Raw genomic sequence first — 12485 nt, forward strand, 5'->3', positions numbered from 1 at the left:
AAGGTTAAATGCAATTATCAATCCATCTGAGCAGGAAATGCTTTAGCTTTAGCCTGAAAGACAGCAGCAGCAAAGTTCTATGGAAGAATTTTTAAACTTGGAGACCAGCCCAGCAAAGTTTCTGCTGAATTATAAACTTCGCTCTCTCAATTCTCAAGATTGCCTTCAGACCTAGCCATGGACAGACATAGTCATTACTGCCATTGGGCAGTAAGATACAAATGCTGGCTCATTTCTTCTGATGAAACTGGAGTTGGAGGCAGCTAAATGTCTTGGGCTGCAGGTCTACCCAGTAACTTTCAGGGTCAGGGGACACACTGCAAATGAATCTGAGCATGGTCTCAATTGACAGGCATGCTTTTTTTTAGAAGACAGTAGGCTAAAGAGCCATTTCTCTGTGGCAAAGGAAAAAAATATATCTTCCTACTTCTATTATCAATTGTTGTTTTTTAAGTTCTCAGTAAATTAGCTTTTACTGACAGAAACAGTGCAAAGCACCTTAGCTTGAGTCAACCTGCTGAAGTATTATGATATTAATGAATGTCACTCTTTTTTAAAGATATTTCTGGAAAAATGGCCAAGTTCCTACCATTTCTGCTCTTTGCAACCCAACTTTCTTTGACAGCAGGTGAGTTTTCTATTGGACATTTTCCAATAATATTCTCAGAATTGTCCACCAAATTTAGAATTTCAGATTTGTGCCAGAACTTTAAGCTGTTCACTACTCCCTAAAAATTCAGGTCAGGAGAACTGTTGCATAATGGGCTTTCAGCCAAAGTGAATCAATGTTGTAGTGCTTTGGTGTGGCCGTGCTCCTTTGGGTACAAACCCTGTTGCAATTTAGTAGGAGATATTCAAAAGGACAAGTGTTATTGCTTGTGTCTTTTACGTTCAACCAGCATAAAAGAAGTTCCAAACTTACCTGGAGTACCAGCAAAAAAAAAATGAGAATATTTGCAGCTCAGGTTTGAACTGTGGCATCCCTGATGCTCTCTGGGCTTGGTTGTTTTCTTGCAGAGGTTTCATTACTCAACTACTGTAGTAACATCATCGGTGCTAGAAAGATTTGCTGTCTGTATACAAGTGGCTTGCCCCATCAGTATTGGTGAGAGCGATCTTGATATTCCCTTGATTATTGCTATTGTTTACTGTTTGATTGTCTGAGTTGCTGGTTCCTTGATTGGGGTATTGTTTATCTAGTTAGGTAATGAAATGTATGCAAAAAAACAACCGAGCTCAGATATGACCGAGGATTCCATGTATCTGGAGTAATCTCCAAAGGATTTGTTCCAGTTATAGATTCAAACTCATGGTAAGCAGCTAGGAACCAAAGGCCTTCTGGGAAAGAAGCCACATCTAACAGGTTTGGGGGAATCCGCTGGAACCACCAACCTGACAGGGCACCAGTGTGCACTGAAGGTCTCTCCTTCAACAACCCTTTCTTGTGTCTCACCTGGACTTTTCATTTTGTAACTCACCACGTAGCCATGTTAGGTTTATGAGAAGGGAAGACCATCCTTGTGGCATTCATTAGGCCTTCACATTCACAGTCTGAATACCAAATACCAGCAAAAATTCTTTCCCCACACCCCAATTCATGTTATTGAGGATTTCCATTTCTAGAATTATAGATTTTTTAGAATCCTCTTCTCGATACTCACAGATCTTTAAAATTAGCATAACATGTGTTTTAGTAATCATCACTAGAAGAAAAATGTTACTAATTGCACTATCACTTTACTGTAATATCTGCAAAAAAATCTTTTTTAAATATGCCTGGAATGTCTCACAGCAATCTCCCTGTTTATGGATCATGTGAAATGGGTCGTAAAAATAAAACACCGGCTAGAAATTAGGGACTCTTCACAATGAAATTGTTTCAAAAAGCCCATCTCGGGTGTCTTTCTGCACTGTCTTTGGCTGCTTCTCAATTTAGAAGCAGCTGTCATGCTCAGCTCTGCTCAGCTTCTCATTCTCCTTTTTCTAATTTTCAAATTTAAATGGATTGCTTCTCATTTTTGCATCAGTTCAAATCAAAAAGAAAAAAAGGGATCTGATTAGAAATATTTCCCCATTTTTGTATCTTTTTCTCCTAATAGTTCTATGTTTGGTAGACATTGGCGGCCACGGAGGCACTCGACCGAGTTGTACCCTTGCGGCCCTTGACCCGGTGCAGATCCCAGTGGGCTCCATGGTTTTCCGCGGAGCTCAGGGAGATGAAGCATCGGAGACGGGGCCTAGAGAGCTGTTGATCCAGCCGGTCTGAATCCGATCGATTGCGACTAAGGTCCTCTACGAGGTCTTATCTCACAGCGATGAGGGCGGCAAGGTCTAATTACTTTGCTACCCTCATCGCGTCCGCAGATAACCGCCTGGCTGCCCTGTTTAGGGTGACCTGCTCCCTCCTTAATCAGGAGGTGAGGGAGGAGCCCTTGCAGGGTCGTGCCGAGGAGTTTAGCCAACATCTGTCGGACAAAATCGCTCAGATCTGGACCGGTTTGGACTCCAACTGGGCAGAGTCTGACGATGAGGACATGGGCGGTCTTGGTGATGTCATCTGGGAGGAATTCAATCCTGTGACTGTGGAAGATGTGGACAGGATCATGGGGAAGCTGAGCTCCACGTGTTTATTGGACTCCTGGCTGGTTTATGCAGCTCGGGATGGGACATGAGGCTGGATCCAGGCAGTGATAGCTGCTTCCTTGAGTGAGGGTAGTTTTCCCGCCGCCTTGAAGGAGGCGGTGGTGAGACCCCTCCTTAAGAAGCCTGCCCTGGACCCAGCTGTATTAAACAACTTTCGTCCGGTCTCCAACCTTCGCTTTCTTGCGAAGGTTGTTGAGAGCGTGGTGGCGCATCAGCTCCTTTTGTTCCTGGAGGAAGCTGATTATCTGGACCCATACCAATCGGGTTTCAGGCCCGGGTACAGCACGGAGATGGCATTGGTCGCTCTGGTGAATGATCTCTGGCGGGCTCGGGACAGGGGTTGTTCTTCTGTCCTAGTCCTATTAGACCTCTCAGCGGCTTTTGATACCATCGACCATGGTATCTTGCTGCGGCGTCTCAGGGGGTTGGGAGTGGGAGGCACTGTATTTCAGTGGTTCTCCTCCTACCTTCTGGGACGTTCGCAGTCGGTGTTGGCAGGGGGGCAGAGGTCGACCTCGAGGCCTCTTGTTTGTGGAGTTCCTCAGGGGTTGGTCCTCTCGCCTCTCCTGTTCAACATCTATATGAAGCCTCTGGGTGAGATCATTTGTGGTTTTGGAGTTGGGTATCATCAGTATGCTGATGATACCCAGCTTTTCATTTCGACCCCAAACCACCCCAGTGATGCCCTCGACGTGATGTCCCGTTGCCTGGAGGCTGTCCGGGTCTGGATGGGGAGGAACAGGCTTCGGCTCAACCCTGACAAGACTGAGTGGCTGTGCGTACCGGCATCTCGGGAAATTCGGATTGTTCCACCTCTTGCTATGGGGGGTGAGTTATTGCCCCCCGTAGATAGGGCTCGCAACTTGGGTGTCCTCCTAGATTCACAGCTCTCCTTAGAAGATCATATAGCAGCTGTGACTAGGGGGGCCTTCGCCCAGGTTCGCCTGGTGCACCAGTTGTGGCCCTATCTGGACCGGGATGCCTTGCGTACGGTCACTCATGCGCTCGTGACCTCTCATTTAGACTACTGCAATGCTCTCTACACGGGGCTGCCCTTGAGGACCACTCGGAGGCTTCAGCTGGTGCAGAATGCAGCTGCACGAGTTGTGTCGGGGGTCTCCTGATACTCCCATGTTACACCTCTGCTCCGTGAGCTGCATTGGCTTCCAGTTGCCCTCCGGGTGAGATTCAAGGTGCTGGTGATGACCTATAAAGCCCTACATGGCATGGGTCCGGATTACCTACGGGAGCATCTGCTGCCGGCGTCAACTTCCCTTCGTCCAGTGCGCTCCCACAGAGAGGGCCTCCTCAGGGTGCCACCGGTCAGAGAATGTCGACTGGTGACCCCCAGGGGGAGGGCGTTCTCTGTGGGCGCGCCAGACCTTTGGAACTGCTTACCGGTTGAGCTCTGGATGGCTGCCGACCTTCGCTCCTTCCGCCGTGATCTGAAAACTTATTTATTCGAACAAGCCGGCCTGGTCTGATGGGTTTGGGGTTTTAATATTGATTTTAATTATCTATTGCATTGGGCATAATTATTTAATTTTCTTTTAACTTTTGTACCTTGTATTTTTGATATTTATTGCCCTGTACACCGTCCTGAGTCCTTCGGGAGAAGGGCAGTATATAAATCAAATAAATATAAATATATAAATATAGTTTTCCTAACATTATATATATATGCACCTTTCATTGATTTAGGATTTTTTTTTCACTCTATCAGTAAAAGTACAGCCAGCAAAAAAAAATTGGTTTGCATACCAGAAATGGAAAGGATATTACTGAATAAATCTACATTAAAATGAGGACCAAAGGAAATGACTATTTCTGAGATTATAGTTACTCATCTAGAAAGCCTGTAATGATTAAGACTGTCCCCTTAGTCCTTTACAGTTGACTCCGCTTCTCAGATTTACATGATGGGAGCAACAAGGACTATGAGCACATGAATGTGGAATCCCTTAGAAAAACATGTCGCACAAATATAAACCACAGGCATTCAATTGATTAGAGATCAATTATATAAAGAATATATAAAGACATCAAATCCACTTCTTTCTAGCACTGATTATTGTTACCTAGTTTGATAATGAAACATCTACAAGAAAACAACCAAGCTCAAAGAGCACTGAAGACCTCACACTTTAGTTAGTATAAACCTTGGTGGTTGTGTTTCATTTATATGGAAATGCACATATTTAGATATTCAACTTATTTAGGTGTTTGCAAAATACTGAGAGAAGAGAATATTTGTAGCTCAGGGTTGAACTGTGGGGTCCTTGGTGCTACAGCACTGATGATGTTACCTAGTTTGATAATGAAATATCTGCAAGAAAACAACCAGGTTCAGAGAGCACCAAGGACCCCACATGATTAGAGGTGTATCTGCAGGCTCCTACTTAACTGAGTTACAACGCACATATTTCTGAATAAAAATGTTAATTGCCTGGTGGATACTCAAGTTCTTTTTTTTCTTTTTTTTCCAGCTTTATTCCGAGTGAGTGTTATTCAGCCTCATTACTCTGCAGAATATGGAAGCAATGTGACTATAGGATGTCGCTTTCCAACTGATAACTCCCTGAATCTGACACAGTTGAATATTTTCTGGCAGCAAAAATTGTCAGATGAAGCCAAGGAAGTTTACAAGCTCCAAAATGGACGAGAAGACCTGTCAGGGCAACACCGACATTTTCAAGGAAGAGCTACATTATTATATGAGGAATTGAAAAGAGGCTATTCTATGTTGCATATCACCCATCTAAGGATCACAGATGCTGGACGTTACCTTTGTGTTGTCAACTATCGTGAAGCTGATTACAAGTACATTGACTTGAAAATTGAAGGTTAGTAGCCATAGAATGTCAGGGGCAAAAAGCCGAATGATTTGCCATTATTTATCAGTTAGAATTTCAGGATATGCTTTTACATATTTAGCACTGAAGACTACCTGTAGGAGAAAAGATGTATTAATCTAGGGTGGCCAAAAATCTGAAGGAGTATACCTTGATAAAAATGGTTAGCCTGGAAATTACTACCCTACTCCTTTTTAAAGACTTGGTATATTAATCCATTATGCAGGTAGAATTGTGTCAAAGTACATGGGGATTATGGGTCCTCTTTGCTCCTTCTCTGCTGACTTCATACTACAGAGACAAGATCTCAAGTGTGGGGTTATTTTACTTACAATAGCTGTCATTTATTTTAGAAGATCATGTAGAGGGTCTACACACCCAGCCATGGAAGGAAGCTATCCAAGGAAAGCAATCTGGTTATGTTCCAACAAAGTGACCCAGATGGCAGTGGGGGGGACCAGGGTCATCTCCAGTCTCCCTCACACTCTTGTAATCATGGAAGGATAAGGTTCATTGTTGTCATCATTTGTTTCATAACAAATAATCAGGTTAACCTTCTTCATATCTTCTCAATTATGCCTATGAATATCCACAGAAGAAGTGAGATTCTACTTCCTGCCTCCTATTTTTATGGCTTTGCAGAAATTTCCCTGGAAGGGAAGTTCTGAAGTTAGCTCTCCCCACCCCCAATCTTGAAAAAGACATTCTGACTTACATTTTATATTGTAGCACCTGGCATTTTTCACCTTTGTATCAGAAGGGTGAAACGTTAATGAATAGTTTACTTTTAGCATGCAGATTTTTTTAATAATGCAAGTGGGAGTTGGTGTGTCCATTAATAACTATCAAAATGTAGCAGGCAGCAAGAGATATTTAAAACCTTTCTTCTTTTATGTGGCCATGATCAAAATGGCTCCTTCTAAACTTTTGTTATTGGAAGGAAAACTGCTAATAATACCATTGTAGTTTTCTCCCCAAACACTTTTTAAAGACTTGCACAGTGAATGAAAAAGTGCATTTAACAAAATCAGCACAAAATATATTTCCTTGTATAATGCTTTTGTCAATCACCTCCAAAGGGGGGGGGAAACTAACAATGGTAGAGAAATATCTGAAAGAAAGGTCTGAAACATGGAGAGAACTTGAGTAATTGTTGTGCTTTATTTCTTTTTTTATGTAGCACCTTACAAGAGGATAAACATTCAGGGAAGAAAAGAAGAGGAAGACTACATCTTAATTTGCCAGTCAGAAGGGTACCCCAGGGCTGACGTTCTTTGGCTTTATGAAAACAGAATCAATGACACAATATTTGCAAACACTTCATATAAGCTGACGGACACAGGACTTTTCAACGTAACCAGTGTCTTGAGAATCAGACCAAGCGCTCCTGGGAATTACAGCTGCATATTCCAAAATAAGGAATTGAGGCAAACATCAGCTTACAGAACAGTATTTCTAATAGGTAAAAAGATTAATGCATTGATTATGTGGGAGTTTAATCCTTGCAGAACTGGAAAGGCTAGGATTCCAAGCGTCAAAATGGCAAAGAATAAAATAAAAATGGATAGAGAGAACTGGCCTGCAACATTGAAGAAACATGTGGATAATCACTAAGGAACCTGAACGTAGGATAGCTAAAAGGTCTAAGATGTAATGGGCTAAAATCTAGGAAGAATAATTGAATGTAGCCAAGACTGGAAGGAAACCATGGGCAGAGAAAATGGGTGATATTTTTTTTTCTTCTGAAACAAAGTATAGTGAAGAATTATTCTAATCCAATCTACCAATTATTTTGTCTCCTTCTCTCAGAGCTACAGATTGGATATCAGATATAATTGCAGCCTTAGGACTTTAGTGTAGAATTGATGCATTTCAGATTCCAAAGAACCAATTTTTAAAAAAAAACATGCAAAATTTCAGTATTTGTGGAGACATGTGGAATATCTCACAAGCTGTTTAAAATCAAATGGAGCACCCAATGCATGCATTATACATCTATCTCTTCCCAGTAGCCTTAAATCCACTTCTCTTCTTAGTCATATCTTTCCTTATCTTTCATCTTAACAATCATTACTAAATGATTACTAAAATCTTCTCTTGGGTCATACACTGCTATCCAAATGTATGTCAGAAATTCCTTCTGCATATTTGCATGTCATTTTCAAGATGAATGTTTAAGCAGGGCTAAGAATGGCGTGATGTATTCTGGTTAGAGACAGATTATAAGCAAGGTAGAGCATGCCAGTTTGGTGGCACCAGATAAGGCACCGAGTTAAAACCTGGGAAACTGTGAGCTCTAGTATTGCCCAAGGCACAAAAAAAGCTGAGTGACTCTCTGTATCTCAGCTCTAGGATGCAAGCAATGGCAAATCACTTTCGAAATCTTGCCAAGGAAACCACAAACAGGAGTCAAAGCTAACTTGAAGGCATAGAAGAAACACCATCTGAAATAGACAGCTCAGCATTGTCTGAATACGCAGCCAGAATACTGCAATGGAATTTGGACTGGACAAATATGCCACCCTTATCATCAGCAAGAGGGAAATAGTACAAACTGAAGCAATCAAGATGTTCAATGGAAACAACATCAAGAGTCCGGATGAATACAATGATTACAAATACCCGGACATCCTTTAAGATAACAACATCAAGCACAATGAAGTCAAGAAGAAGGCTAGAAGCAAATACATTACAAAAATAAAGATCATAAAAGTCCAGACTAAGTGGAGGAAATAGCAAGGCGATTACTACCTGGGCAATTGCAATCATTAGATACACAGCTGGAAGAGTGGACTGGACTTACCCAAAGCTAAAAGAACTAAAATCATCCTTAATTCTATAATATATGGCGGGGTCCTCAATCTTGGCAACTTTTAAGACTTGTGGACTTCAATTCCCAGAATTCCTCAGCCAGCTTTGCTGGGAATTGAAGTCCACAAAGTTGCTAAGGTTGAGGACCCCTCATATATGGGACCAAACATTTTCCAGTAAGGGGGATTAAAGGAATCTTACAGATGAACAGGAGAAAAGGGTACACATGATGACCTAGAAAGAGTTTAGGCTTGAAAAGAAAAAGTGTTCAATTTTGATAAGCATAGCATATAGTATTCTAGCATTTGTGAAAATCAGAGACCAAAGGGATTGTACTATATCAAAGAAACCCTTGAAACATGGCTGGTCAATGTCTTTTGCTTTAAGAGCTATACAAATTGTCAGTGCCTTGGAAGTTGCAGTGTGCTTGCTTCCGATTCTCCAATATCCACTCTGTATATTTTTGGTCCCTCTACCTTAAAATGTCTCTGACCATTTCCCCTGGTTTTCAACATGTTGGAAATGTTTTATTTTGAATCCCATGGGACCTCTGTATTTGTCAAGCATACTACTTTGGTTGAACCAATTTACTGTCTTAGCTCTACTTACTTGAGTTATGGGCCCTGGGAGACTAATACTCAGGCGATTTATTGGTGCATTATTGCAAAAGTGGAATCCTTTTAGGGTACTGTCAACCCAATGAATATTTTGCTGGCTTAGAGTTACTTCTTCCAAGGCAGCAATACAATAATTATCTAAGGGGCAATATCTGCTAAAATCTGACTTGCATTGACCTGTGAAACTAACTCATCTATCATTTTCAAACTGAATCTTAAATGCCAGTAATTCTATGTTCTAGAAGATCAATGTTTTTCAAACTTGGTAACTTAAAGTGTATGAACTTCACCTCCCAGAATTCCCCAGCAGCCAAAATCCCTGTTCCATCCATTTTTAATTATTTTAGTTTTAACCAAAAATATCAAACAGAAAGCTGGCAAAGAAAGTGCCAGTTTCTACCTTCATCTTTGTTTTACAAAAATGTCTCTGAGACTTAAATAGGACTCACAGACATTCTTAAAAGTTGAAAATGGTGGATGGAATACAATGATAAATGTGTCTACCAACTTCCTCCCAAATAAAAAAATATAGACAGTTATGGATAGCTAGGATTTTGCTTTAAGTGGGTGTTTTGAAGTTAAGCTCAGTTCTATAGTCATGTTGTGATCAGGCAAGTCCTTACCATAACAATCATGCTGTAAAGGGTCACATTTCTGTGATATATAAAGCATCCTGGTGCCATGGTAAGGATTATGAAAACAGATGCAGATACCCAGTTTCTTAGACTTAACAATAGAGAATCAGGTTTTCTACAAAATCCCAACAGATGGTATTTACTTGTTTACAGATCAAAGAAATGCTTCAGGCACTGGGAAAAATTCCATGAAGTTGTTTATCCCAACAGTTTTGTATAGTGCTATGATTCTATTTACTATCACTGAAGTCTAAGGGAAAATTTAACAAATTTGCATACCTAGAAAGGTAAGTGTCTATTAGTTTTCCAATTAAATTTGTAATTTAACTCCATTTATTAACTTAAGTATTTATCGCTTAGCAGTTATATAATACTAATGTATTTATTGGGAGCCTTTAATCCACATTTATCAGCACATGGCTGTGTGATCATGTGTGAGTTTAGCAGCTAAGCAAGAAATCCTGGTTACTATTCTGATGGGAAACCTGCTTTGTGGCTGGATGTACAATAGATAGATAGTCCAAAACTGTAGACAGGGGGGATGGCAATCCCAGTTCCATACTATTGCCAAGAAAAGGTGTTTCCACAAAATCACCAAAGACGAGCTTGATTTTTAATATACTGGTTTTTTATTTACTGAGTTACATTCATTTGCTAATCTGATATTTGTTTTTTTCACGTCTCTCCCTCTCCCTCTCCCTCCCCCCCTCTGTACTGTATGTGTGTGTGTGTGTGTGTATGTATATATGTATATATGTATGTGTATGTATGTATATATGTATGTATACAGACACACACACACACTGTATAAAACAATTTTATTATTTTCCCCATTATTTCCGGTCTATAATTTTGGCATGGCTGTTTCTGATCAAAGTAAGTTTAGCTCCTTTACTCTAAAGATCGAAGAAGTCTATGCTAATGTGTGATCAGGCATGTAAAAAGCAAAAGTATTTTTTCCCCTCTGGCTCATTAAGCCTATTTTTAAACAGAATTTTGTTTTATACTATTTCCTGTTGCTGAGCTGTGAAATGCGTATTGAAAATGAACTAAAGTGCTTTGTTTGGTTTGAGAAACCAGACTTGAGAAATTTGAGAAGCTGAGGCTTCTCCTGATGATAATTTCTTAACCATGAAGTGTAGTTTGTAGCGCTCAGCCCAATAATTAGAAGTCTTAATGTTGGCATACCCATACGAAAAGGTTGGCTAACCACAGCTGATTATTTCTTACGTAAATCTCTTTGTCTCTCTGCTGCTGCTTTTAGAAGATCTGGCGCATCAAGTCAAGGATAAAGTTTGATGATTGATGCAGGTGGAGAAGCCTGAGCAAATATAAGAAGCGGTTCTTTTTTGTTGCTAGCATTTTCCATTGTGCCTCCTCTTAGAAACTTCCTTAACAAAGTTGGACTGCAGAGGTAACTGATGCTGATCTCTCTGGTTTTCTTACGTTTACTGTTCATTCCAAATACTTGTGAAAAATGTGCAGATTAGAGAGTTTTTCATATACGTTTGGGATTTTATTTTCAAGGCTCCCAGCTACATCCAAATCTAACCTCACACAGAACAGGAGATAAATAAGAAAACATGCTTCTTCTTGTTGCAATGCAAACGCCAACCCATATGTGTCTGATGTCATGATTCAAATAAGTGGGTAGGGCTTATCCTGTAATATTGCAATGAACATTTCATGTTGGCACCTTTGTGGCTAGCTGCAGATGCCTCTGGTCTGACTTCACATTTTTGGCATAGAAATGTTCTTTCTTAAAGCTAGCTCTACCGTTAGATACTGTACAGCAGCATCTTAATCAACACATGATGAGGTCTTAGGAAACAATTTTGTGCACTAGGGCAGGGGTCCTCAACCGTGGCAACTTTAAGACATGTGGACTTCCAACTCCCAGAATTCTGGGAGTTGAAGTCCACAAGTCTTAAAAGTTGTCAAGGTTGAGGACCCCTACACTAGGGCACCTTCCTGGTAAGACAGCCTGGTAATCTCAAGCATTATGGGGAACATTGTCCTGCTACTATTAAATTAAAATTTAGTTGTCATTGCACAGTAGTTGGCTTCTGGATGGGTATGAAGAGTGGCAATTGCACTTTGTCCTGTCCATTGTAACTAACATTTTTTAAAATACATTTACAAACTATTGGAATGTAGCATGCGCAAGTATGAGTTACAGATTGGATAACTGCTGTTTCAAATCTTGCTGCAACTATAGTCTTAGACAAGCTAATGCCATTCTGGATCTTTTCAATTATGATCAAAAAATCTTTCTTGTGGAGATGTTACAATGCTATAAATACCACAGATGTACAATCAATTGGAATAATCTCATAATTGCCAAATGGTAATACTTGTTTTTAGTTTTTGTTTAGCTTTTATTAAAAAATAATTATTGATAATAGTTTCTAGGAAAGGCATCCTACTTAGTAGATAGGTATATTTAAAAATGCATAGTTCAGATTAACAGGGATATTAATAGGTAGTTGAAAAATGCTATGAATCTCTGAGGAAGATTAAAAGTAGCAAAAATGAATATGGCCTCAAGACTGATAAATACATTAACCAGGATGGTTTTTGTTGATTCCACTGGACAGTTTAGACAAATTGACTATTGATTAAGTTCCTATTGGATGTTAAACAGGATTTCTGTTTCAAAAGTGTGAAAGTGGAAGCTCTAACTTTCCTGACTGTAAATTATATAATTCAGCATATTTATTGGCTTCTGTAATGTGTTCAGGTGAAATGATACTGAATATGCCTAACTCATGACCCATTTGGAAAGTCAAGCTTTGGAATTCTTGAAATCCTGTATATACATGGTTCTAACTATGCTGGTAGTCCTCAACATATGCACATAATGGAGCCTGCCCATTACAGTTATATATTGTGACTGTGATAAAACAAGTTGGTCATGTGACCAGTCC

The 12485-nt window shown here is 40.2% G+C and overlaps 1 protein-coding gene across 1 annotated transcript; it reads left to right on the forward strand.

Moving 5' to 3' along the window:
- Positions 1 to 540: 540 nt before the first annotated feature.
- CD274 (CD274 molecule) lies at positions 541 to 9812 on the forward strand (the record flags this gene model as incomplete). The annotated part of the gene is made up of 4 exons (XM_081316202.1): positions 541 to 628; positions 5130 to 5486; positions 6676 to 6957; positions 9712 to 9812. The coding sequence occupies 4 exons, from the start codon at positions 541 to 543 to the stop codon at positions 9810 to 9812; spliced, it is 828 nt and encodes a 275-aa protein (XP_081172328.1).
- Between the last annotated feature and the right edge of the window lie 2673 nt (positions 9813 to 12485).

Source organism: Vipera berus, assembly GCF_964194415.1.
Source record: "Vipera berus genome assembly, chromosome: 2".
Taxonomy (NCBI): Eukaryota; Metazoa; Chordata; class Lepidosauria; order Squamata; family Viperidae; genus Vipera; species Vipera berus.